This window comes from Watersipora subatra, chromosome 2 (genome assembly GCF_963576615.1).
Source record: "Watersipora subatra chromosome 2, tzWatSuba1.1, whole genome shotgun sequence".
In the NCBI taxonomy this organism is placed as follows: domain Eukaryota; kingdom Metazoa; phylum Bryozoa; class Gymnolaemata; order Cheilostomatida; family Watersiporidae; genus Watersipora; species Watersipora subatra.
In genome coordinates this window covers 5055942-5083473 of record NC_088709.1, presented here as the reverse complement: position 1 = coordinate 5083473, position 27532 = coordinate 5055942, and the positions used below count along the sequence as shown (strand labels likewise).

The 27532-nt window shown below is 36.4% G+C and overlaps 1 protein-coding gene across 1 annotated transcript; it reads right to left on the bottom strand.

Moving 5' to 3' along the window:
* Positions 1 to 477: 477 nt before the first annotated feature.
* LOC137387889 (uncharacterized) lies at positions 478 to 23443 on the bottom strand. Its single transcript, XM_068074402.1, has 16 exons — positions 23299 to 23443; positions 19980 to 20129; positions 15837 to 15942; positions 14204 to 14336; positions 11977 to 12109; positions 11711 to 11805; positions 10512 to 11452; positions 8983 to 9594; positions 8162 to 8313; positions 7919 to 8056; positions 4781 to 4975; positions 4378 to 4559; positions 3917 to 4123; positions 3293 to 3399; positions 1237 to 1375; positions 478 to 1027 (listed from the first exon to the last, which is right to left on the bottom strand). The coding sequence occupies exons 1-16, from the start codon at positions 23334 to 23336 to the stop codon at positions 834 to 836; spliced, it is 3522 nt and encodes a 1173-aa protein (XP_067930503.1). The 5' UTR covers positions 23337 to 23443; the 3' UTR covers positions 478 to 833.
* Positions 23444 to 27532: the final 4089 nt, after the last annotated feature.

Sequence of the window (27532 nt, the reverse complement as noted above, 5' to 3'; positions counted from 1 at the left end):
CAGAGCTCATGCAAATGACCTCAATAAGAAGTCAACCGCTAGATATGATTCTAGCTAAAATTGAACCAATAAAAATAACTCCGTCAAAGGTTGAACGAAGATAAATGACTCCAATAAGAATAGTGATGCCTGCAGTCTCGTACCAATACTATAAATAATAAACACAAACTAATCAACCACAACTATTGAAATATATGAATGATCATTAATAATATTTTCGATGAGTCAACTTGAACTATGAGTGAGAAAACAAATCCAATTTCTATAAAAGAAACCTTGATGCAAATCATTTGCGCTAACAGTACAACATTTTATAAGCATCATTATGCCTCACATTGCTGTACTTAGCTACCTCCTGCAGGGAGGACACTGACTCGACTACTTGGCTGCTGGAAATTATTGCATTGTTTTATCTCGATCCGCTGAGACAAAACAATAATAAACACAATAAACATTGTTAACAACTTGTGTATTGGAATAATCTTGTTACAAAAAATGTGACAACAATAAAAACGAAAGTACAAATAGTGTAAGTTAGTCTAACAAAATGAATGTAAGGAAAATGAGTAAAGCCCTTCATCCAATAGAAGTTAACCATATGATGTATTTGAAATACACTTATAGTTTCATAAAAAAGCTAAAAACTGAGTATATTGTAATATATATGCATAAGTTGCATAAAAACAATTTTTGCCATTTAAAAAAGTTAAAAAGAATTAACATCGTAGTATTAAATTTATGCTACAAAAAAGCTATTAATAAATTTTGGGAGTTGCCAATACATGGCAAATGATAGTCTCCATCATTGGTATATTAAAGAAGGAACAGAAATATTAGACTAAAAAGCTTGGGAGCTCCGACTCATCACGTATGTCAGCAGGTCTGATCTGACGTTCGCCCTCCACTAGGAGGATACTATAGGCCTTGTGTAGTAGATCAGCACCTACCAGCCTCTTTTTTCTCGAGTTCCAAGTGGAGGCAACCCCATAGTAGTTGCATTTTGCTACATTTGTCAGGTTCTTCAGGCCTGCCAAGAAAGAATCAAGCACAGGGGAATAAGCTAATAAATATACCCACATAACTAGACACAACTATTGTGTCTATAAGGGTTACTCTACGATTATTAATCCTAGTGCCTACGATGAAGATGTACACAGCGTCTCCTAGTGGATATCACATATTGAATTAACGGATGAACATCTCAGATTTATCAAAAGTAAAGTGACATCCGCTCACCGATGGCATCCACCATGCAGGCTTCCCTTGTATAAGCCTCGACGGCCAGGATGTTATGAAATAAGTGCAAGGAGACAACTCCAAGTCCAGATTTCCAGATATCAACAATCTGCTTTGTTTTATTAGAAGTATTCTTGTTCTAGAGCGCAACACACAAAGAGATTAATACAATATACAGAGAGATTAATACAATATACAGAAAGATTAATACAATATATAGATAGATTAATACAATATACAGAGAGATTAATACAATATACAGAAAGATTAATACAATATATAGAGAGATTAATACAATATACAGAGAGACTAATACAATAATTATACAGAAAGATTAATACAATATATAGAGAGATTAATACAATATACAGAGAGATTAATATCGAGAGAAGATATCAGGAGTGCAGGCAGCAAGGCAAACACATTATTCAATAAAGAGATTGACATACTTCTCCCTAAGCACTTAAAGTGCGCATAAACATATCTTATAACATATGACTAGCATCGTCAACATACTTCTCCCTAAGTACTTAAAGTGCGCATAAACATATCTTATAACATATGACTAGCATCGTCAACATACTTCTCCCTAAGTACTTAAAGTGCGCATAAACATATTTTATAACATATGACTAGCATCGTCAACATACTTCTCCCTAAGTACTTAAAGCGCATAAACATATCTTATAACATATGACTAGCATCGTCAACATACTTCTCTTCAAGTACTTAAAGTGCGCATAAACATATCTTATAACATATGACTAGCATCGTCAACATACTTCTCCCTAAGTACTTAAAGCGCATAAACATATCTTATAACATATGACTAGCATCGTCAACATACTTCTCTTCAAGTACTTAAAGTGCGCATAAACATATCTTATAACATATGACTAGCATCGTCAACATACTTCTCTTCAAGTACTTAAGTGCACATAAACATATTTTATAACATATGACTAGCATCGTCAACATACTTCTCCCTAAGTACTTAAAGTGCGCATAAACATATCTTATAACATATGACTAGCATCGTCAACATACTTCTCTTCAAGTACTTAAAGCACATAAATTACATAATTTTTTTATTGTATATTTCAATACATCAGAGTCTTGGCTTTCGAATGAGCTATTGTTTGCCATGGTGAGACAGACATTGGCTGGTGTTTAAAGGATTTCCCCAGAGCTCTACCGCAGAAATGTTTACTGGCATAGTCTCGGAAAGTGTGACGTCACAATTTTCTTATGCGGTGTTGTGTGCTCTTACCGCCTATTTTATTGCTTACCGCTTATATTTATCAACTACGATAATGACGCTAGTGTCAGGCGAAGATAGGACAACTACAGAGAACCAATGAAGATGACAAAGGAATCAGCGTCATTAGTTCTCCATGTACAGCTTATTTCTATGATAAACAACTCAGATTCCAAGCACCATACTATGCTTTCCCGATGACATTATGCACTAGCCCTCTCATTTTATTACGATGTTGAGGGTCGCGACTGAAACTAATTAGTTTCGAGCATTGCGTGATCTCGCGAAAGTGCGATTGACATATAATCCTAGGGCTACGCAACCGCAGGCCACAATTTAATCGATGTGATTTCATTACCTTCATCAACGACAGTACATTTATTGAAGCATAATTAATTAACCCAGAACATGTGTTTGTATTGGTCAGGCGTTAGCACGATCCCGTTCATTGTTGATTATCTAGAATCCTAGTTTATTATTAGCGCTTTCTGGGTTTAACAGCACCGATTGTCACAGAAAAGCGCAGCCTCAATGGCAGCGAAAGGGATCGACTACCTAAGGCTAAATAATAATTGTGACATCACATTTTGAGAACCTGAACTAAGTGTTTTTTTTTGCAGGACATACTTTTGACACCCTGTTTTTCATAGTTCTATTATTCTTTGTGTATTGAATATAGGCTCATTCGAAAGCCAAGACTTTGATGTATTGAAATATATAATAAAAAAAAAGTAATTTATGTGCTTTAAAGTGCGCATAAACATATCTTATAACATATGACTAGCATCGTCAACTCACTCTTATCGCATCGATGAAATGCTGATATGGTCGGGTTTTCTTTCCCTTTCCCACGTAGAACACTGATGATATAAAAACTCTAAAGGCCTCACCATTCTCATCTGAGTCTAAAATGCAGATCACTGACCAACCATATATATAGTTACATCAGTCAGGTGATTATGTATCAGTTACTCGCCTGAATTAACGGATAAGACAATCCTGTGAAAGCTTAGCAAAGTGGTGGTAATCACCAATCTATTAGCTAGCAATTGAAATTCACCTTTTAAAAAGTGCAAACCTTTTTGAAAGATTGATCTATCATCAAACTTCAAGACAACAAAATGAACCCGCAATAGGATGGAGCTTGTGAGGGTGAACCAGTCTTTGCCTAAAGGAGTTGTTCGAAACGTCTACATCTGTTACCTCAATTGGCATACTATAGCCTATCAAACCATCTGCTACCTGCAGCTCTCCAGCATTCAGCCCACCAGACAAACAAAAATGTCTAATGATATGACACAAAGTAAGATAATACGATTTAGGAGCATGAACATTTACACTAATAATCCTTTTATACTGCTTTTAGAACAAAATACATTTCAAAGTTCACGGGGGATATCAGAAGCACATATAATTCCCTACCCAACAAATGATGTCTCGCCGGAAGGTTTTTAGTAGTTCGGGGATCTAAAAGGAGATAAGTAAAGGACATCTTGGAGTTGCCTTCTCTCCATTTTCTTCCACTACCAGCGTCAAACTGATTAATCATCTCTTGTTCCAATTGGTTGATCTCAACCAATGAGACGCTACTGTGACAGGCCATGTACTGTTGGAGTTCTCGAGAGAAACCTAGAGCATATACAAAGCACAGAATGTATCATCAGCTGAAGTGTTCGATTGGTCGATGAGAAACAGTGATTGATAAATTTCAACTAATGATCTTTCCCCAGCATTGAAGTGTTGACTGGGAAACACAAACTAGCGCAAGTGTACATTAGCCTGTTATATAAGAAAGCATCTTATGGTAAGTAATGTGACCAATCGCCGTCAGCTACATTATCAGAATTAAGGCTGAGAAGACGAAACATTGCAAAGAAACTGACCAGAGAGTTTATTAGGAGTGCAAAGGTGTGGATTATTCCGGAGTTTCAATAATCGCAGTTGATAGATACGTCTGGTCGATGTTGTTATAGGCCCTGGAACGTCGCCGAGGTCTCGCAACTCTCTCAGCAAACAGGTATCAGATAAATCATGAATATCTCTTGGAACAACCACTGGAGGTTCGCTACAAAAAATCCCTTAATCTTTTTGCAAAGAACAACCACACAAAAAGCATATCAGATGGTAGAATAATGTTATAATGTGATGTCACTTGCTGACAATACATGAACTTAAGAGCTCATATATACAGACAGTCAACGAAATACTTTCAGTACTGATCCCATGAATATATCCCATCAAATGACTCAGCGTAATACTTTACACATAGAGCAGCAGACAACCAACCTTGCACTAATTGTGCTGCATACAGAGAGCTCGCTGAAAGTTTTCCAGTCTATGCTGTGACGAGAATGGTTGGTAGCTGCGCAAGTTATTGGCCATCTGGCTTCAGTCAGCGTTACATTCGTGTCTAAATCTGTGTGCAAGTACTCGGCTATGGAGCCATCACTCGCACATATCGATGCCGGCATCACGGTCACACTAAAACGATGCAATGTAAGAGATAGTGTCCAGTGTATTTGATGGAGATAGAGCATTATATTTGCCATACCGGGCATGCTTACCTTAGCATCTTTGCTTGCGATGCTGGCGGAAATGGGCAGAACACACACTAATGATGATTAATACATGCACTCACTGAAGCAGAGCAATAACGGGGGAGCTGTGAGTTACAAAGAAAGAGGCTCACAGGTTTTTGATAAATTTTCTAGCTGCTGATTAGTTTAGAATATGACATTCTAGATAGAATAGGATTGTTGCGTCAATTTAGAAGTGAAATGAAAAGGTAACGACTTGAGAAAGGATACAATTAAAGTGAACCACTGACAGAATTAAAATCAAACCAAGTAGGAGACAAGATGACACCAGCCAGCACCAGATTGCCCCAGGTTGAAATAGCAACCCTTTGTTATTCACACAGCACCGTAGTACTGTGTGAAGAACAAAGGTGAACAGCGCAGTAAATCTTACCCATCACTAGTTATATTTGTATGTGAGCAAGAGAAATGGCAGTTGAAAAGGATGCCATACTGTCTTATTGATAAAGACAGTTTTGAATGGTATTGTATACATACTGCATAAAACAGCACTAAAACAGTCCATTGATATAGCAGCTGTATGATTGTTAGTTTACAGTAAATGATAGTGCAAGGTAGAGGCAAAGAGATCATGGGCGATTGATGAGCTGTAAAATGGATGGAGGAAGGGAGAGAAGGCAACTCTACCGTAGTGTACAATTTTCTACAATACGTGACACAGATGGTAAGGTTAAACAAAATAATTTATATATTTACTGTGAATATTATTAATTATATATATATTGTATATATTACTGTAATACTTACTATCCAAAATAATTCACGGTGATATTATATTACAGCGAATTATATATTTCACGGAAATAATATCAATAAATATGGGTAAAACACGAATTAGAGTTAATTGGTGTCTACAGTAGCTGGTATGGAACAACCAAGGGTTGTCTACTCTATGACAAGGGTGTACTGTAGACCATCCAAGGGTTGTCCACTTTAAATGTTCTTGAGGCCACTATAAGTCAATGATTAGGTCATGCCATGATGTCAACCAGTACAAGTTTGCACACACTAATGACCCATGCATGGCAGAAACGTGTCAGGTGATTGGTACGATGAAAGTTTCAACTAGATGTGCATTATAGAGCATGGCATATCCCACAAGAGAACTGCCATTACAATGGTTTCTGCTGCCATAAGAGATTCAGTGACTTAAAGAAGCAGCACTTTTATTAAATAGCTTCGAGAATACTGCTTCAAAATACCTTAAGGTTATGTTGCAGTTTTTAAAAATATTTCTTAATAATCTTTTCAAAAATTTTTTTAATTTATAAAATTTCAATTTGCCAAATAACACACAAAAATATGGTTGAAAAATATATTTCAATTGTGAGAGTTTCATAAAAACTATTATAAGGCCACAATTCTTCCAACTTTTAAAGGTATACTACAACACAATTAACATATATAAAAATACATCACAAAAAGTTTATGAATTGTTTAAACACAAACGTGCCGTGGCCGCAATCATTATGACAAAATTTGCTATTCAGATATTTCGATGTCTTTCGTTAAGCTCTAACTATTCTTGTTACATAAAAAGCTGGTGAGAATGAAAGGAAGATAACTCTATAACATCTACACACATTCATTCTATATAACACTGAAGTGTTCTTTTACTCTATGAGAATACTTTTAGCTGAATTGAATTAACTGAAACTGTTATATTTGTTAGTCCTTGTTGGTAAAGACTGTTTCGATGGTTGCTTTAGTGAGATCGCTGACATCGCTCGTCTATGGCACTTAGTACATCTTGGTGAAAAGGACTCATTTGCTTTAATTAGAATATACTGTATCTGAGTGAGTAGCGCATAGACATACAGTCAGACTAATGATCGCCCTAACCTATGAGTTGTTTTATGGACAGTGGAGTTGTTTCATGGACAGTGGAGTTGTTTCATGGACAGTGGAGTGGTTTCATGGACAGTGGAGTGGTTTCATGGACAGTGGAGTGGTTTCAGTGGTAAATCTAAGTGAATATTTGTTTTTAACATTCAAGCAGCTTCAAGACTATGATGGCAGAAGTTTTTGAAAACAGTACAGTTTTGTAAGCTTGAATAATGTATGTGGTTCCCTTCACATATTCCGGTTCTATGGCCTATTCTATGAATAGTATTAATCTGTGCTTTGTACTGCTATAAATTAGCATGAGTAGTATTATTATAATAGGTTTAAAATGGAAGTAGGCAAGGCTTTCCATTAAATCAATGCTAGATATTATACCAAAATATGAGCAACCTTAATCATATTTTTTATGTTAAATTAGATTGTTAAGTTGTTTATAACAGGTCTCTACTAACTTTCAATGCTTCAAGGTTACAATTAGAACTCAATAAGTTACTGGTATTCTTTTTGTTAACATGTCACTTAATTTGGCCAATGGAAAAACTAATTTATGACCTTGAAGCTCTGGCTGGCAATTTTGGCCATCGTTGAGCTAACAAGTTCATTTGAAAATCTCTTTTATATCCCTTTGTTCATCTGATCAGCGAGTTTCCTCAGTTCATTGTCACACCTCAATCAAAGAACTATGATTCATCTGATCAGCGAGTTTCCTCAGTTCATTGTCACACCTCAATCAAAGAACTATGATAACGTCAAGAGAACAATATTCAGAGAACTGACTATTTCGTGACATGTACTGTATCTTTGGCTTAACATCGCTTCATGGAGAATTGCGGGAACACTGATGCGAACATTGAGAATATGAGATATGCGAACGGTCTGGTGATGAGTTGTTACTCTGACGAGGTTATACTTGTGATACTCTGTGTGCTAGTCAACAGAAGAGACCATCTAATACACTGTTTTAAATAAAAACACAACTTACTATTTAGACTGGCTGAGGTCTCCTGTAGAGTGAGAATCATTGTCGGAATGAATAGGGGTAAATTCATCAAGGTTCATGCGCAGAACCTTGGATTGCAGGCTATCCATCTCAGTTGGTAGCAAAGATGATAGTTCAACACTGCAAATAAAGCTTACAATGGAAAAAATGAAGTGTGTAAGTGTGAGGTCAGTGTTGGCAAAATACCAGAAAAGGAAGAGCTGACTGAAAATTATTAAAAAGCACCTTTCAGTAAGTGGTTGTCCGCTTTGACAAGTGTGAAAGGAGTCTTCACTCTCACTGACCCTCATTTGACCTCTAACTTGTGATGTCACTGCGCTTTCAATCCCAGAGTCTTTGCTAACGCTTACCCGAGGAGCTGATTGATCAGTCACAATCTAAAACATAAGAGTTCCTAAAGCACTTCCAACTGATGGCAATAATATAAAAAGTCCTAACCATGAAGCTGGGCGTGCATCCGCATTAGTCGTAATGTAACTTCACAAGGGTTCCAGCATTAAAGATTTTATTTCCAATGTGTTTTGTGACATCTATGCACTTTTTTTATCAGGCTGATGATAGCCAATTAGTATATGCAAATTCTAATCTCATGGACATGCGCACAGCGCTGCCAGTTATCCTGCAAAACCTGGCTAAAATCATCTCAAGGGTAGGAGTTATAATGGAAGTGAAATAAAACCAGCAACCAGGTAGCCACCAGCAACTACATAGAACATGACCTTCAAGACTACAAACTTACCGATAGTGTGAATATAATATATCAGACTACAAGCTCCATAATTTCAAATGCCCACATTGTGAAATAAATAATGGAAAAAAAACAATTACCCAAATATGAAGGCAATAATTATGAACAAACTAATGTATAACTTTTTATTGGCATCGCTAATCATCAACAATATGATGGTTTTCTTTACATGCTGAAAAAAGGACTAAAATGTTTCATGCTACGGAACATAAAGAAAGGTTTGAGACTGTAAGTTAGTAAGTGCGATAATATTGCAAGGCAATGATAGCCTTTAGTGCTAAACACGCAGAAAACATACCTCTCGTGAATCATCAGTAAGGATTCTGACAGACTTAGGAGAATGGGAGACTGAGAGTTGTCTGTTTTGCTCTTCTACGAGTGGACGAGAGTACGAATTGTCATCTTGTAGTTTGGAAACACCATCTACATGGTCACCCTGAAATCCAGGTTCATCTGACAATACGACTCGTACATCGGTGTCAGCTGCAAGAATCGGCTCTGTACCACGTTGTCTCACTAGCTTCCCTTTGCCCTTGCCAGACCATCTGTGATTTAGAGAACTACCATTTGGCACACTCTCATTAGTTTCTGGAGATGTCAATGGCATTTGCATAGTCTTGAACTTGTGCTCGAGTTCCGCTGTAAGACTCCCTCTCAATTCCATCACTCGCTCTCTACTAGTAGTTACAAGTTCGCTAGAAGTACTAGCACTTGTGGTGGCCGAGTATCTCTGTGGATTGCTAGGACCAGCCTTCTGCAGCACTCCGGTTCCGGCGCTATTCCTAAGTGAATCTGCCATATTGATGGAGTTGTGTTCATCTGATGAGAGACCTGGACGTGAGTCACCTCTTAAACTACCTTCAGAAGGCGAGTCTTTTAGGAAGAGCCGTTGAGGTTTGGGTGGAGGACTCTATAACATAAGAAGGCTAATAAAGTAGAAGTGATCCGCTCATGCCGAACTGCTGAATGTTTGCATTAGATAAAACCAGAGTGAGATACTGTTACTTGGCTGCACTGAAGACTTTGTTAAACACATAATTTAGTTCTCTGAAGTAAGTTACAATTGACAACATCACAGTCTATGCATAATCACAACCAGCAGCAATCACATCATTTTATCAAAATACCTAGAGTGACAGTTACAGTTGTACTTCCAGATCTGTTTAGGCTCTGAGAAAAAGCCTGGCTGATGTGGCTTCCTTAATGCTCGCTCATGTTGACGGACCTTGTGTTTATTGTATGTTTACTGTGTTTATTGTATGTTTACTGTATGTCTGCTGTATGTCTACTGTATGTCTACTGTATATTTACTGTATGTCTGCTGTATGTCTACTGTATGTCTACTGTATATTTACTGTATGTCTGCTGTATGTCTACTGTATGTCTACTGTATGTTTACTGTATGTCTACTGTATGTCTGCTGTATGTCTACTGTATATCTACTGTATGTCTGCTGTATGTCTACTGTATGTTTACTGTACTTCCACTGTATGTTTACTGTATATCTACTGTATGTCTGCTGTATGTCTACTGTATGTTTGCTGTATGTCTGTTGTATGTTTGCTGTATGTACTAATATATACTCATTACAAGCAGACTACTCATATCCACTTCACACACACACACATATATATATATAATATATATATATAATATATATACATATATATATGATAGACAGCTAAAATATATGATATTAGGCGTTTCTATCATATATTAGAAACACACCTGATATGCATGTAAAAATATGATAGACATGTGTATTAGCACATATTACAAAAACAGAACTCGACGCTAAATACCCAGACTTAGGTTCGGCATACAAACCTCATAGACTACGGTCCTTTCAAGAGGGCTTGAGAGGGTACGATCTACCTCCACTACTTTACAATGATCGGGGCTCGTCACATCAAATACCTTTCTACCAGCTTCTATAGCGGCCATCTCCTTTGAGTTTATTACAGTCGTATGACTAGACGATGGGGTACGCTGACCTTCAGGTGGCAAGCGACTCGGTGCTGTAACATCTAGACTAAGCTGACTAACAGAGTCATTCGGATTCCATTCGCTCAGCCTTATCGTCTGGCCCACTCCCAGATTCAAAGCCCCTGTGTCAGCGGAACAGCTTGGGCTCGAAGACCCAACAAGCCTCTTAAATAGGCTTTTACTGCTCTTCCTGCGGTGCTTTTGCTCAAATGGTGAGCCAAGTCGTTTCTCTTTTTCAGGCTTAACAACTGTTTGGCTATAATTAGAAGGACTGTATTTGCTAGCAGCATTCCCAGTTGTGCCCAAGTCTAGACACTTTCTTGAACTAAAAACTCTCTCAGTAGAGATGATGCAGTGGTCAGGACTCGTAGCATCAATATATGCTGGTCTATCATAATATAGCGAGTTCTCATCTGACTCTGTCCGATTACAAGAAACTGACTGGGAACGATGGTACATCGGACTATCGCCTACATCAAATCTGACATTCCCTGAGCTAAAGGAGGAGGTACCACGAGCTCCAGGCGAGTACTTGCTGGAGGGTTTGAGGAGAGACGCCAGAGGCGATTGAGATTTTGGTTCAGTTACAGGACTATGGTGCTGGGAACGTGGATGTGAACTTTTCGTTTTACTGCTGGGTGAGAGAGATTTTCTAATGGCAGAGAAGAGATTCTTACGACGTTTGCTTTCTGTCGGCAATGACATGGGGCGGTGTGAATAATACTCTTGCTTCGGTAGGTCAGAGGTGCAGAAACTGATACTACGAGGAAACTGTCCCGTATCTAAAAAATCCCAACACAAACTAGGAGTGTGTAGTATAGCGGGTAATGAGTACTAGTAAGGAGTGTGTAGTATAAGGGTAATAAGAACTAGTAAGGAGTGTGTAGTATAGCGGGTAATAAGTACTAGTAAGGAGTGTGTAGTATAGTGGGTAATGAGTACTAGTAAGGAGTGTGTAGTGTAGGCACAGTAATATGAGCTGGTTTGATGGCTGAGCTATATTAAAGAGCGAGCTATCTAGAATAGAGTGAATAACCTACAGGAAGATTTGACTGATTTGCTCCTTCTAGGGGGTGGTTGGGGATGAGGTGCATTGACCAAGGGATGACTCTTCTCCGGTAGCAGATCTTCCGGACTGCAACAAAGAATATGCGCAATGATAATGATGAGATGAAGCTACAGGAGAACAGAGTGCATGTAAGAGAAGGCAACAAACCGAATTAAAATGAAAATGCAAATGAAAAAAGATAAACGGGAGAGCTAAGAGATGATTGAATGTTGGAAGAGATGTGCAAGAATAACATGCCTGAGAATGCTAGGACTAGCCCTAGTGCTAGCTTCAGTTGAACCGAATGAGCTCCGAATAAAGCCTCGGTTTAGCTCACTGCTTCTATTACTCAACAAAGAGTCGTCTTTCTCCGCCAGTGGAATATCTTTATCTACAATATGAGCAAAGGTAAGAAGGAGCAGCCGTAGTTCAGTGGTCAAAGTGCTGACATATTATTAGTAGGTGTGTGGCCTGAGTCGCACAAGCATCATAGGTGTGTCAGGAAGGCCACCCAACCGCAATCGCTCCTGCAGTAAATCAGGCTAGTCTGTTAAACCCATTTGAAAAACCCCAAGCGGCTTTCTCACAGGATATCTGGCTAAAATCAATCCAACAATGGATAAGTGCAAATAGGAAAACATGGCATCTACAACACATGGCTAAACATTAGGTAGAGGATTATAACAAAAACAGATGTCTTAGGGCACTAAAATATATTTGATTTTATTCCACAAAAAGAATTATAACTATAATAAAATTAATTTTCAGCAGCTCGTGCGTGAGTCACTGAAAAAGAAGCATTGTCCCTAATAAAGTTGAGAGTTCTGGAATTCCGTTGCTTTACACACAGTCTAAGCATATTCTATAAAACCCATGGTAGGGACCACTTACAAAGAGAGCTACTATAGTATCATTTAAAATCGCAGTACGGCCTATCAGCATAGCTCATTGCAATGATAATAGAGTTAAAGGTTATGACTAGAGCCAATGCGGTAAACAAGAGGGACGACTACCATGAAACCATCAAACAGGCAGATGTTATTGACATTGCAGCTTTTACACAAGTCATGAAGTACATACATGAAGTAACCTGATATACCTTAATACATGAAGTAGCATGATATACACTTGATACACCCGTCACATTAATAAGTACACATTGTAGAGCTAAGTCATTCTGCTGCTGTAAGTGTGATTTTTGATGCAGTGAAAGGTTGACTCGCAACAAAATTCACATTACAGTTATTTGGTATCAAAAGATTCACCATGTTTTACTCTGTTGTGCTGTAGGTGCAAAATATGTGGAAATGTGATTACAAGCTCTTAGAAGCTCAAAAACGAACAGTTAATCGCCGCCATCATGAAACCCACCGTAGATTGAAATCAGTTTATTTCTCTGACGTAGTCATTACATTTGGTTATTGTTTTGACTTGTGATGTTCTCACGTAAAATAAAAGGCTCAATATAAAACTTCTCGTAGCACTAGTTTATGACGAACACTTCGGGTTTTACCGAAGAGCCGTATCAAATATAGATGCTTTCTAGTTTACAGTTTTGTTTCGACTTGGTCTAATCGTCTAGTCGTAATCTGACCATGTGACCCGTACCTCCTGCCAAGCAGCGCGAATAATTTGTGCAGCATTTTTTGATTATCACAGGTGACCAACAGGCTCGTCATGTTTATCAGAGGATGATATGCACTTCTTCGAGCTAAGGTTCAAAAATTAAAAAAGTTTCACGGTAGGTTATAAGATATATCAGTGCTGAAAGTGACAGCATTACAATGATGATGAAATAGACGCATAAGGGCAATAGACATGGTTTTATTGAATGCGTGAAGTATATTTGTGAAAATATTTCGACGAATGAGGTTGCGTGAAAGTGTAAACAGAAGCCATCTTGTACAACTACGTCCCATTTGAGCCGCTTTGGAAAGAGAATCCAAACTACGGCGGTCTCGTGTGGCCGCAATTAACTGTTCGATTTTTAGCTTTTAAGAGCTTGTAATCACATTCCCACATATTTTGCACCTACAACACAGCAGAGTAAGACATAGTGAATCTTTTGATACCAAATAACTGTAATGTGAATTTTTTTGCAAGTCAATCTTTAAAGAATGTGAATTCAATTAAAGTAAACCCCAATTGTCGACGCGTCAAATCTTCATATTACCATAAAAAATTACATAAATGAAGAGAAGACAACTTCCTCATAATCTGGGTGGTTTACATAGCCTAAAAGAATACACATCTTCTAAAAATATTTTTTCTTAACCTATCCAGCGTAAAAGCAATAGGTAGTGTAAAAAAAGACCAAACTCTGATCTCTATGACAGACTCAGTGCACCACTAAACAGACATATTCACTTATCGAGACCACCCAAGTAGACTTGAGCAGTCTTATAAGCCACACACAGAGTTATCCATATACGAATTCAATATACAACAGTAGAACTATTAATACTTATCTTTAAAAAAAACTTACGGAATATGCTGACATATTTGTCATGATCATTGTCAGTTTCGTGCACTGTAGTGTCATCAGCGCACTCCCTTAGTACCCGCTGACAGCTCCTCCGAGCATATTTAAGGGCATAGTCCCAGGCATCCCTGCCCTCCTGCGTAACAGCAACATAACAACAACTGCTTAAGGACCAGGCATCCCTGCCCTCCTGCATAACAGCAACATAATATCAACTGCCAAAGGACCAGGCACATAACTTTCACAAATATAACCATTGGAGTCAATGTGATACCTACACAAATGGATGTAGCCCGCTGACCCTGTGACAGCATGCTGTATAATGACAACACAATTTTTCACTCATAATTCGGTCATTACTGTGCAAGCTACCGGTAAATGGTCAATATACGCTAAGAGCAGGAAGGCAAATCCTTCTTTTTAGCATTCATGCTCACTGATAGCCCACCCACTGACAGTGCCGCTCGCTGACAGCCTCGCTCGCTGATGACACCCACACTCGCTGTCACTAACCAGACTACTCAGTAGTGGTATTTATCACTAATCTATGAAATACTGTATGTAGAGCCTTCACAATGCCCAGTACTATAACAATAGTGTTATGTAATTATTGGCAATAAATTAGGTAAGTGAACCTGTTGAACTGTGCCTAAGCTCATATACAATATATTTACACGGTGTACATTGGACAAGCACCATCATGTAGAATAACTAGGACTATATAGCGGCTGAGCGAGTAGCATACAGATCTACAGTCAAACTTATGAACATCTTAACATACCAACTGTTTCATGTACGGTGTTAAATATAAATGCACGTTTGTCTAAACATGAGAAGTAATTACCAACACATGCCTCAAGTTTTTCAAAACAGTGCGTTTTTGTAAACCAGTACACAATGGTGAACAAAATAAACTGGACCCTTTGTTGGAAAACTAAAATTGGTTATATTTGGTTATTATATCGTTATTTGCTGGAATCAAGTCATATACATGCATATGACTTGAAATAGGCAAATAAAAGTGCATGTGATGGGATCATATCTGTAACGGTTTTTCTCTTCAACCATTAAAATTGAGGTGTTCAGAATTTAGGCGCCATAATCATTCAAAAGTACACAATCATTCAAAAGTTGTTTGGTTTACATATTTGAAACAATATGAGGATTAATTTAATATATAACTTATGGCTCTTGACTAAATCGACAACTAGTAGTTCCATCTCCTGTATTACCAAGGGACAACTAGTAGTTCCATCTCCTGTATTACCAAAGCTGCATATTCGTTCGCCTGTCCTTGGCGCACAGTCACAATAAAACCTGCTTTTATTGATCGTTACTTTATCAACTTAGTTTTTTTTACATAAACTAATTTATTTGTTACATTATGCTTCATGCATAGGTTCAATTTAATGCATTGGCTTTAATATTTATATTCAATTACCTATAATATGTATAATTAAGATTTTTAGCTCGACAACTTAATGCAATACAGTGCATCCTGTGAATATTTGGTTCAAAATACGACAATTGGAAATATGGAAAACTCTTGAAATGGATTGGATTAACTTTGCATACAGAGGTCTGATTATATCTACTTATATACCCAATGTATAGACCATATATATCTCAAGATCACCTCATCTCTCTTAGATGCGTCTCCCCCATTCCTCAAGAGGAGGTGAAGAATGCTGCCATTGCCTCTGATTACACTCACATGCACTGGCGTAAGACCTTCCTCATCCCTACAGAACAGTAATACTGTCATTTAACTAGACGATGAATCTCAACCTCGTTTAAGACCTGAGAATGCTGGTAATTTCTGAGACCTGGAAGTTGACAAGCCTGGTTTTATAGATATATTCAAATATAACAAAATACGCAATCCTAAGAACAGCTAACCATGCGCTGAGTTCACTCAATTCAACTTTACTATGATGAGTACAAGCGCTGTTTTGTGCAACTGTTGAAAATCCTTGAGAAGTTTTCATTTTTACCTCCATCCATGAAATATCATTGAGGATATACTGTACATATGTATATACAATGTCGCTGAGGATATACTGTACAAATGTATATACGATGTCATTGAAGATATACTGTACATATGTATATACAATGTCATTGAGGATATACTGTATATATGTATATACAATGTCATTGAGGATATACTGTACATATGTATATACAATGTCATTGAAGATATACTGTACATATGTATATACAATGTCATTGAGGATATGCTGTACATATGCATATACAATGTGGTTGAGGCTATACTGTACATATGTATATCCTTCGTTTTTTCGTGACACCATTCTATTGCTGTCTGCCATCTTTATGGACAACTTTTATCGTTAAAAACACGAAGCTTCTGCAATTAATTATTGCAAACTGCTTTTGTTTGCAAATTTTTTATTTTAGTATCAAAACAACAGCGAAAAGTACAAAAAATCAAGAGAATGACGATCGTTTTCTACAAAGATGGCGGCTTTTTCGTGGACGAACGCATGTGCAAACAGGGTGATGACATCAAAAAAATGATGGATACGATGTCGTTGAAGATATACTGTACATATGTATATACAATGTCATTGAGGATATACTGTATATATGTATATACAATGCATTTTTGCCTTGAGAGTATTAGCAATTATTAATAGCAATAAACTGCACTTTGTAATTATGTGTGCACGAGTCTGTTGGCCTGCGTAACTACATGTATGTGTGCACGAGTCTGTTAGCCTGCGTAATTATGTGTGCACGAGTCTGTTGGCCTGCGTAATTATGTGTGCACGAGTCTGTTAGCCTGCGTAATCGCTATGCATTTCCTCATTTTGTGGCCGATTTTGTCCTAAACTCGCTCCGTGCCTTCTGTCAGGCCGCCAAACATGTTTGGTTTCAAAATTCCACCTGGTTCCTGAGAACCAGCCCTTTAAACAACCACCTGCAGGCTATCTGAAGACAAATGAAACCTAGGGCAATGCCAGGTTTACTGATAGTTATAAAAAAAACTTGTGTAATAGCAGACGGTTGGAATTAGTAAATTAGTCAAAGTAGCCTCTTAAGACAAAGATTGTTCATCGAGTGGGAGAAATTTTAAAGTAGGCAATTTGTACTCTGCAGGAGACGTTATGAAACCCTTGTCATCGATGAATGTAAACACTAATGTGTAACAAAGTAATGCTGCTGCAAGCTGTCGATGAAATATTATAAGCTTATTTATTAGCTTTCTATGAACTTTCCCAGCAAATCAAGTTCATCAACCAATCGGAGATTACAATACAAGAGTTGATTTCACAAAAAAAAACTTAATGGATACAATACTAAATGTGTAAACACAAACTGAGTTGAGCTGACTGCATGCGAGAGAATCACCAAGAATCAGCCCGCGCTAGGTGAAGCCATGTACTGCTGATCACATAACCAATAGCAACCATGAATGCTTTCTGACAACTATCTACTTCTAATACCATAAAACCTCTAATTGAACGCCACCTCTATTTGAACGCCACTTTAAACTGACCACCACCCTTAGAGAAGGGTTGAAAAATAGACCGCCACTCTCCAATTGAACACCACCTCCATTTGACAGCCACTTTGACATTATTTGATCTTTACAAGCCCATAATATCAACTAGTCAGTAGAAACGTGTCCACAAAATCGTATTAACAATGAATCGTTTACCTCAATAACAATAAATTCTCTCCTCCAATTCCAGAGCTTTCTGTTTTTTTCATTAAAACTTCGAATGCAACACCATAGCAATAATCAATAACAGTCTCAGGCTAGTAGTAGTTCTCTACTAGTAGGTCTTTCTACTTCGATGTAGAATACATATATAAAAAACGGCTTGTTTAATGTGGTTCTGATACTTCGAAGTACATGTACATATATAAAAACTGTTTAAATTTACGATGGTAGATGGAACTTTGAAAGCAACGCCATAGAAATAACTACTAACTGTCTCAGGCTAATAGCAGTTCCTTGTTTATGTGGTCCTAATTCTTCGAAGGAGATGCATATAAAAACTGGTTCGTAAGTTTTGAACCAAAGGTGACGTTTACAGAGCCTACTTTTTTTATTGTGCTAAATGCAGCGCGTAAAGGTTTTGCTCTGCCAAAAATTGCTTGGATGCTAATATCGACTAGTTTAGCAGTGCAGAAGAAAAGTTGAAGCCAGAAGATTTTGTGGAAGATATTGGACAACTAGAAGATGTTCGTTCCATCGAAAGCAACAATCAGAACGCAGCTATCCGAGAAAACGATGAAAATATTTTTCTTTTAAAACGTTCATTTTTATTTCTGCGTGTAATATAAGTATAGTTTGTTTATGTCACTTGTTCATGTAAACTAACAATATATATTTGTATCATTTAATAGATTATCATTGTGCAGACTTATAAATAGACTTATAAATATGCAGATTTATAGCATGTTATTTAATAGCATCTTTGCGGCTATCTTAACACGGCATACAATGGATCTATGCTCATAACTCCACTTCTCTTGCACATAAAAAGCTAGTTTTGGCTATAAACTGTAGCAAACATATCAGTGAATGCAATGAGCCTTTATTCAACAATATTAAATATAGATATAAAATAAAAATATGTCTTCAAATTTAGAATGAATTAAATATTGAAAATGTCAACAAATTGCAAAGAAGGACGCAGGCTATTATATTGGCAGGCAGGTCAATTGCAAGCAATAGATATCAACTGGTAGAGACATTTCTCGGTTTCTCGATGCACATTTATTAAGAGATTTTTGACAAGTTAGAGGAAAGTTAGCAGATTTACTGCCTCCCTAAAGGTTTTATATTGCTCAACCGAAAAAAGAGCAAAATATAGGCGACATTCGCTTCGCCCACAATAGGGCTAAATTTATCTTCCAAAATATCCGACGAGCCATTTGAAAAATAGACCGCCAGCCTCTATTTCAACGCCGCCTCCAATTGATCGCCACTATTATAGAGGAAAGGTTAAAAAATAGAGCACCATGGCGTTCAATTAGAGGTTTTACGGTATGTTATTGCATAGCCATTTCAGCCTGCCAGTACTGCAGTTTATTTAAAACTGTTCAATATAGAATTGGATAATAGTATTATATAATATTATTATATATTACATTATAATATTATTATATAATATTATTACATAATATATAAATTTATACAGAATATAATAGAATTATATATACTTCATTCTACCACAAAGACCAAAAGTAGACCAATCGCGCAACACATATCACTTGTCTAGGCCAATGCAATGGTTGCAATACTAAAGCCTAACAAACTCTCTGGACAGTCTTTATTGCTTAGACTGACCTTTGGCTGACCTTCGGTTGCTATCTCTAGGAAACCCTATCATTGCATAAATGCTGTTAGATCAAAAAAGCCATTTTCGATATTGTCAATATAAAGAATATCACATTTGATTGTGCAAGTGCTGCCATAAAATGCATGCCTGTTGGGAGCAAATAATAACAACCAACCATGTGATGCCATTACCACTGGGAGTGGTAAAGGTTTTTATAAAACTTACAAATACATTACAATAAAAATACATAAGATTACAGAGTTTATGAGCTTCAATGCTGATTTCAATGCTTGTATTTTCTCTTCATTTTAACAGCCTAATAAATAACCAGTTACTGTAAGCAATGCCACACTTCATTATAACATAGCAATGAAAAACAGCATTCGATTACAATAAATTAGTGAGCTCATTTGTCTGAGGAAAAACTGTGACCCAAAATGATTCTTATCACATAAACTCACTCGACATTAGGATCGCCACCATATTGAAGGAGTATCTTAGTCAACTGCTTGGCGTAACTCCTGTGCAAGCCAACGACGATGTGCATGGGAGAGGCTCCATCTTCCAGCTCATTAGGACTCGCCCCACTCGCACAAATCGTCTCTACGAGTCTACAATCGAATAGTCACTAATCACTATAGATAAACCAACTCGCCACACTCGCATAGATCTTCTCACAAAATTACCTTTCTCAGAAAAAACACCTAATACAAATCACCTTCCTTTGCTTTCACACGCATTAACCAGGTGGCTGCATGAACAAGTTGAGCTTCTCAGATATTATAAAATGAGATGGATATAGGTTTTGAACAAGTAAACAAATGAACATTTTTGCTACTGCATAGGGTAACTTGAAGTCTTCAACTACCACTAGTCCATACCTGTATGTCATAAGGCTAATCTATCTTAGGTGGTATTTACATATAACGCTTCTAGTCATGATAAGAGCCAAATGAATGCATATAACATCTTTCTATCTATACTGAGGAGCCTGTGTAGGCGAGTGCCATGGTTTCAGCTAATTTAAGATTTATTGTATTATTAATTTATTACAAAGGATTTCAAGTCCCATTGAATGACAATTGTAACAGAGTTTTGACTAGTATAAGTAATATTGTTACCTTGCGACGCCTGACTGGTTCCTTCTACAAATGCTTAAAACATTTCAGATTTTAAAGGTTGACTTGCAACAAAATTCACATTACAGTTATTTGGTATCAAAAGATTCACTATGTCTTACTCTGTTGTAGGTGCCAAATATGTGGAAAGGTGATTACAAGCTCTTAAAAGCTCAAAAACGAAAAGCAGCCATAGATTGGAATCTCTTTATTTTTCTGACGTATTCATTACAGTTTGGTTATCGTGTTGTCACATGATGTTCTCACGTGAATTGAAAGGCCAATAAAAAGCTCAGTATAAACTTCTCGTAGCACTTGTTTATGACAAACACTTCAGGTTTTACTGAAGACTCCGTATCAAATATAGATGCTTGCTACTTTACAGTTTTGTTTCGGCATTATTCAATCATCAAGTCGTAATCTGATCATGTGACCCAATACTTCGCAAATAAGTTTTGCAGCACTTTTCGATTATCACAGGTGACCAACAGGCTCGTCATGATTATCAGACAATGATATGTACTCCTTCGAGCTAAGGTTAAAAAGTTTGACGATTTTTCACGGTAAGTTATAAGATATCAGTGCTAAAAGTGACAGCATTACAATGACGATAAAATAGACGCGTAAAAACAATAGACATAATTTTATTGAATGCGTGAAGTATATTTGTGAAACTATTTCGACGAATGAGGTTGCATGAAAATGTAAACAGAAACCATCCTGTAATAACTACATCCCATTTGAGCCGTTTTGGAAAGCGAATCCAAACTACGGCGGTCTCATGTGGATGCGATTAAACGTTCGTTTTTGCTTTTAAGAGCTTGTAATCACATTCCCATATATTTTGCACTTACAATACAACAGAGTAAAACACGGTGAATCTTATGATACCAAATAACTGTAATGTGAATTTTGTTGCAAGTCAACCTTTAAGTATTAGCTAAAATTTCCATTTTATTTTCTCAACAAAGTAACAGGGTAACAGACTCAATTTTAGCCAGCAGGTGGAAAAAACCCCGCTCTCAATGTAAGAACATAGGCTTCTTTTGTAAAAAGGACATTAGATTAGAACTGTTTAAGATTACTATGTTTATCGATACATGTAGTCACCTAAAATAAAGTCCGAGGAAGAACACAAATGCTGTTTTTCAAGCCTTTACAGTAAAATACTTAGTGTTAAGAGTCCAATTAAAGCCACATAGGCTATAATTGGAGTCTTTGCTAATACTGATTTGGCTTTTGAAGCTAGCCCATGTTTTAGCTACAGTACATAACACGAGTTAGCTACAGTACATAACACGAGTTAGCTACAGTACATAACACGAGTTAGCTACAGTACATAACGCGAGTTAGCTACAGTACATAACACGAGTTAGCTACAGTACATAACACGAGTTAGCTACAGTACATAACACGAGTTAGCTACAGTACATAACACGAGTTTCATGCTAGCTTTTAACAGTTCGTTAACTACTCTTCATGCTCAAGGTTCAGTCTATTTTGTGTGACAAGCAAGTTCATAGTTTTTAGACTGTTTGCATGATACGACAACAGCCCTCGAACTGCGGAACAACAAAGCCTGAAAATAAATCTTCTGCCATTTTAAACAATGTAAGTGTATTAAGAACTCACTAGCTTAAATTACTCCCGTTTTATTATTAGCAATACAAACGTTTAGGTATTGATGCGATAATCTGCCAAAAGCATTGGTAACGTGATTAGGCCGAAAGAACTAGATTTTAAAGTTTCGTAAAAAATCAACAGTAGGTTATATATGAGCACTCTTTATTGTGGTAATCAATAGTCATATTTTACAACATGTTTTCCACAAGGTACCACAACAAGTAAACTAACTAACAAGCAGTGTACAACAAAAAATTAAAAAGAAAAATGCAAAGAAACTATAATCTAATTAAAAAACTAGTGAATAGTGTAACTAATATAATAATGTTGGAAATGAATGCATAAAATATGTAAAAAGCAAGCTTGAGGATTGATATGAGTATTGTTTAAACAAAAAGTGGACAAATAAAAGCTCTGAGAAAATAGTTATGCATATCCATGACAACATATTTCTAGTTATGAAAACGTGTAATAGGTTCACATATAAAAACATTTAAAAATAATATGCCCACATTAAAAGCTGCCACAGAAAACCCCATTCAATCTGAAAAAGCATAGCTACTTAGGCGAGCATAATTGTAATACATATCACTACTTTACAATATAATATTAGGCCAATATGTTTTACTACAATTCTGAGAAAAAGTAAACAATGATATAATCTTTTAATTAAACTTACTCTTTTGTATAAAACTTTATTTGCTATGGTTAACAAATAAAATTTTGGTAGGCCTACAGATGGAAACGCAACACCCCCTCGTTTTCAGATTCTCACACTCTGATCACTGTTTTGACTAGCCAAGTAATGTACATAAGTTATGTGACATAACACATTTCACACATTACGCTAAAATATTTGAAATAATGTAAACTGCACACCTTAACCTTTAATGATGAGACGGTGGCATGGTCCAAGTTACCGCTGCTGTTGTTTTCAACCTGCATGTCATTTCGTCCATGTTACATAGACAAAATGACATGCAAGTTGAAAACAACAGCAGCGGTTAGTTTTAAGTATTAAAGGAGCTTTTTAGCTTACCCGTGGTCCCCCGATTTTAAGGCTGTGAGTAAAGACATGCGCTTAACATCTGCAAGGCATAACTTTTTTTGACAAAATAACCTTTCAAATGTTGAACAAAAACATTTGATAATTAAAAAACATTTGCTCTCGCCCACAACCTGTGGCGGTGGTGACAGGTCTATGTTCCGCACGCCCTATGTTCCGCAAGGCCCTATGTTCCGCACTTTTCCGCAAAATCGGATAAAATTTCTGAAAAGGACAGACAACTTCTAAAGCAAATGCAATTATTGCTGTTTAAATTTAAACCGTCGTTGTGAAATCACGCCGTTGGGAAAATACAAACCGCTCTGCTGAACTTGAGAGAAAATAAAAAGATCTGACGAATGAACGTTCACTAAAAATTAGTAGTGATAATACACGAATTATCAAATTAGAATACGCAAAAAAAACCATCTTTTTCAGTCATTTTTATTTTAAAGTAATATAGATAAATTCAAAGGCTACTTCATTTTTTTTATTTAATTATAGACAAGCGTTCATGTAAGCCTACATTTCTAATTATAAAAGCCATAAACTCTATATATCTCACTCCATAACAATATTAACATAATCATGTAAGCCTATGTTACGTACTCTGTAATATTATACAATTTTTCTTCTAGGCGTAATGTTCCACCATATGATATTGTATGCCAAGAAAACCGATGCTCTACACTAAATGATATAGTAAATAAACATAATCATGAGGCTATGTTCCTCACTCAATTATAATACTGTATAAATATAATCATGAGGTTTATACTCCTCACTCAACTATATTATAAATAAAATCATTAGGGCCAAAGTTTCTCATTCGATTATATTATAAATATAGTAATAAGGGCCTATATTCTTAACTCTATTATATTATAAATATAATCATGAGGGCCTATGTTCATCACCCTAATATATTATAAATATAATCGTGATGGCCTATGGTCTACACTCTGTTATAAAGATAACTCTGATGGCCTGTGTCCTTCATTCTATTAGCATAAAAATAAAAACCGTGAAAGGCCTATGTTCCTCACTATACTTTATTATAAATATAATTATGTTATATTATAAATATTTTATTAGTTAAATTATTTATATTATTAGCTATGTATAGTTACGTATATTATAAACATAATATGTTTCTCATTTTATTATAATATAAACATAATCATGAGAGTTTTTGTTCGTCACTCTATTTTATTATAAATGTAACAATGTTGTATTATATATATTTTATTAGCTAAATTATTTATATTATCAGCTGTATATAGTTATGTATATTATAAAATAATATGTTCTTCATTTTATTATATTATAAATGTAATCATGAGGGTCTCTGTTCCTCACTCCATCATGTTATAAATATAATAATGAAGGCCTATGTTCCTTGCTCAATTATAATATAAATACAATAATGAAAGACTATGTTCCTCACTCTATTTTATTATAACTATAACAATATTATATTTTTAATATTTTATTACCTAAATTAGTTATATTATTACTAGTTACGTATATAGTTACTCACTCATAACTATATATAGTTATTTATATTATAAATATAATATGTCCCTCATTCTATTATAATATAAATATAATCATGAAGGTCTCTGTTTCTCACTCTATTTTATTATAAATATAATAATGAGGGCCTATGTTCCTCACTCAATTATAATATAATTATAATCATGAGGGCTTATGTTCCTCACTCGATATTGTACAACGTACTCGCTTGAGCCTATGTTCCTCACTCGAGATATTACGATATAGGTATTCACTAGGGCCTAAATTCCTAACTCCATAACGAGCATACTACACTTGCTTGGGTCTATGCTCCTCACTCAAGATTGCGCAATATACTCAAAGGGCCTATACTCCTCACTTCATAATGAGCATATTATAATCCCTTGGGTCTATGTTCCTCACTCGAAATTGGGCAATATAATTAAAGGGCCTATATTCCTCACTTCATAATGAGCATATTTCATTTGCTTGGGTCTATGTTCCTCACTCAAGATTGCGCAATATAATCAAAGGGCCTATACTCCTCACTTCATAATGAGCATGTTATACTCACTTGGGTCTATGTTCCTCACTCAAGATTGCGCAATATACTCAAAGGGCCTATATTCCTCACTTCATATTGGGCAATATACTCCCTTGGGCTTAGGTTTCTCACTCGATTGTTTGGGCTTATAATCCTCAATTGGTAATGCGGAACATGCTCAAAGAGGCTATGTTAGTCACTCAATCCTGATATAAATACAATCAGTAGGATCTGTGTTCTTCATTTTGTTATATCATGAATAGTCATATGGCCGAGGTTTTTCCTTGATATTGCATGCTAGTCTTGCTAGATCATATAAAGCTCTTAAGATCTCATAAAGTCAGACACGGCCATTTTTGGCATGATTGTGAGGCGCAGCACATTGGAATGCTCCCTCGCATACTTTACAGCCTAGATGTGAACTTTTGCTATCATTTATGCTGCTTTAGGCAGCACTTGGCACCAACTATCACTGAATGAGGTTTCATCCTTGTCATGTAATGGATTGAAAAATTATTAAATATCAAACCTGGTGTGATAACCATAATTTGACATCAAAAACTGATTTGTGATCAATTGCAAAAATCTTCTGAAGTTTTTGACACATGACATTATTGTTCAGCAAGCTCATATCTCTACTACCCTTCTACTAAAATATGTACTGTTTTGTTTTTTATGACCAAGTTTAATGATTCTGTGAGGTTTGAAAGAAGACTACCACCTGTGACGTGCGGAACTGTGACGCTCGGTACCGTGACGCGTGGGACAAAAATAACACTACGAAAAATCCAGAATTTCTCTACGTTTTGTAGTATTTAGACAACAAATTGTCATGATTTGGAGTCACAACATCTACCCATATACATGTGGTCAACCAACTAATAATTTAAAATTAGTATATATTATACTTATTTTATTTAACCGTGAATTATAAGACACATACGATTCAAAGATTGTGAGACTTTTATGCAGTAAACAATTTTTTCTTAAAATCGTCATATTCTGCCGTTATCATTTTCTCATTTTTTAGTAAAAAGTACCACAGTGACCTGATAGTTACCCCTGGTACAATAACTGGAGATACTTTAAGAGGAAAGTTCATCTGGGTGGTTCTTTTGTCGTTGGGGTTTGGCTGCATGAACTTCTTGCGTGCACTGTGCATGTACTTTATAGTTCAGCTACTTTCATTGGCCTTTGCAATGAGAATTTCTCCCGTGTTGACTTCAGAGTCATAGGCCAATGCGACCAGCATTTGTGGTGAAAACTCCATTAATGTTTGTGAAGTATCTCTTGTGGTAACTTCTTGATTATGTTCGCTGCTCTGTGTGTGTGGAATTGGCTGCCAGGTGGGATCAATCAATCAGAGCAACATAACTATTTTTTAATTGCAATGTGATGGCACGAGCAAATGCCATGAATTAAAGGCACCATAGACCAGGGTTCTTTGCACATTTGCGCAGTTTCAGTAATCTTATCTTTTGAGATAGAGAATATCTTTATTGGTTTCGCTGATTTGGAAGTTATTGTTGTTGCAGCTTTCGCAAATGACTGCAGAGTTTACGACATACTTTTTTCCGGTACACTGCCATTAGCACCTGTTGTTTGATGCTTTTCCTCAATACCATCTATTACACCTTCGCCATGCGATGTGATTTTTGTAATCATACATTAAAAACACACATTCAGTTCAAAGATTACCTCACAATTTGACGGGCATCACGCCAAGTGTTTGTATCAGTAGGGTAATATTGACCAACTCCATGTTTTGAGTTCGAAACATCGTAAATTAATTCTAATTTTTTATTTCTCTCAAAGAAACTGGCTTTTTTGCCTTGGAATATCCAGCGATGTTTTCCCATGCAAGGTATCAAAATGAAATCTCAAACAAAGGCAGACATCGTCATATTATTAAAATTGTTCGGCGTGTCACAAATACTTCCATGTGCCCATAAAACCGAAACTAGCTATATTTTCAGCTAATTAGCAAGTTTGGCTGGTCAAACTCGCCAATTCTCGCCAAATCTCGTTTTATAGATAAAAGATTTTTACCTCAGATAGCTTAGGAAGAACAGGCTGCAACTAAATGCACTAAAATTGTGACACGCGGAACAAGCTATTCTTTGCTCACGCGAATGGTAAAAAAAAGTTGCATTTGTTAGGAAAAAACAC

Coding starts and splice junctions, on each gene's coding strand:
- LOC137387889 (XM_068074402.1), bottom strand. CDS start 23,336: ATGTCTTTACTCACAGCCTTAAAATCGGGGGACCACGG. Junction 20,130..23,298: donor TTAAAATCGGGGGACCACGG/GTAAGCTAAAAA, acceptor ATTCGATTGTAG/ACTCGTAGAGACGATTTGTG. Junction 1,376..3,292: donor ATTTCATCGATGCGATAAGA/GTGAGTTGACGA, acceptor GTTGCGCTCTAG/AACAAGAATACTTCTAATAA.